The 1,577-nt window shown below is 53.8% G+C and overlaps 1 protein-coding gene across 1 annotated transcript in view; it reads left to right on the forward strand.

Annotated features, from left to right (window-relative positions):
- TBC1D5 (TBC1 domain family, member 5) overlaps positions 1 to 524 on the forward strand; it is a 540,661-nt gene extending 540,137 nt beyond the window's left edge. Inside the window, exon 25 of the mRNA XM_010856750.1 lies at positions 3 to 524. Coding sequence (XP_010855052.1) covers positions 3 to 524 — 522 coding nt within the window. The remainder of the gene's footprint in view (positions 1 to 2) is intronic.
- Positions 525 to 1,577: the final 1,053 nt, after the last annotated feature.

Genomic DNA, 1,577 nt, shown 5'->3' on the forward strand with positions numbered 1-1,577 from the left:
AGCCCCGACGACGACAGCAGCGGCCACAGCAAGGACTCGGGCTTCACCATCGTGAGCCCCCTGGACCTCTGACGGCCGCCGGCCACCCCGCTGCCCCGGGAGACGCCCCTGCCCGCGCGCCCGGCCGGGTGCCACCCTCGGGGCCTGCGTCGGAAGCCCGCCGGGCAGCGCCAACCTCTCCTCCGCACTCCCGCCGTCCGGGGGAGGAGGAGCGGGCCTCCAGCCTCCCCTGGGGCGCCGGCGGACAGCTGGGGAGAGCTGGGCGCGGGCGCAGCAGGGCTCCAGTGTTCTCCAGCCTCAGACCCCACGGACCCGGCTGTCAGAGCCCCTCCTCAGACAGCCGTCTTCACCTTCGGAATCTGAGCGTCAGAAAAGAAGGCGGCGAGCGCCAAGCCAGCCTTGCTGTGCGCCCCACCGGCGCCCGCTGCCGCAGGGCCTCCAGGAGCCGGGGCAGCTCCCGGAAGGCCCCGCTTTCTCCTGTTGCTTGGCTCATCCCTTTGAAGAGAAGGTCAAAAGAGGGTTGACCTTTGCAGTGTGGAAATCCGGACTGACCCTACGCTGGGTCACTCCCCCGCCAGACTCTGAGCTCAGGCAGCACAGCTTACCGCTTTTGTACGAAGCCTCTGCTCTGGGAAAGGAAGTGTCGGATGGAATGATCTTGGGTTCTCAGTTTTGCTGATGCTAAAAGCCTGTGTGAACCGCAAAAGTGACATGTGCCTTGCTCCCATTTAAGTCACATATTGGCTAATACCTTCTGTTACTATAAATGTAGCAATTTCTTAATATTTTAAGTTTTTTTTTATGATTTCTGGATTTTCACTGAATATTGCAATTTACTGGCCAGATAAGTTCAAGGATTGCTAACAGTAATCTAAATTACACATTATTTTCTCAGTCTACAAATCTACATTTAATTTTTTACTATTTTCTATTCGTTTTGTTTTTCCATGTAGAGTTTATTTCAGAACTAAGAGCCTCGGTTACTGGCTGGCTGCTCACTTGTGTGAGCAGGAAACTGCACTATTATTATTCAAGTAACAGGTTTAATTTTCTAACTGGAATGATACTGAGTGAAGACCAGAGGAGATGCACAGGCAAGCGATAAGAGCCGGGCTGAGGACTTATTCTGTAAAAGGATATTTCAGGGTCTGGGCAGAAATAAATTCAGTGTATCAGCCTGAGCCAATGCCGTGAGCAAAAAGTGAGGCACCACAGTGCAGATCCCACATAGTTATCCCGCTCACTTACCCGAGTGGCTGAAAAGAAAATGGACAAATCAAAAAGCAGTTATTGAGGATTTAGAAACCTTTTACACTTCCAAAATTTGCAAGCAGTTTGGTTTGGGAGAAGCAGTCATTAGGGTGCAGTGTCCAGTAGCTCTTCCAAAATAGTGTAGCGTTTCAATGATCCGGAAAATAAAGTCTGGTGTTAACGACTCAGCTGGCCGGAGGAACACGGCAGCTGCTGCAGCCACTCCACGTGCCCCTGGCCGCGGTCCGCACGGGGTCCAGGCTCGCCCCCCGCAGGACCTGAGAGGCTGAGAAGGGGGCAAGGTGTTGGCTTCACAGATAGCAGCC

This window comes from Bison bison, unplaced genomic scaffold (genome assembly GCF_000754665.1).
Source record: "Bison bison bison isolate TAMUID 2011002044 unplaced genomic scaffold, Bison_UMD1.0 scf7180017864374, whole genome shotgun sequence".
Taxonomy (NCBI): Eukaryota; Metazoa; Chordata; class Mammalia; order Artiodactyla; family Bovidae; genus Bison; species Bison bison.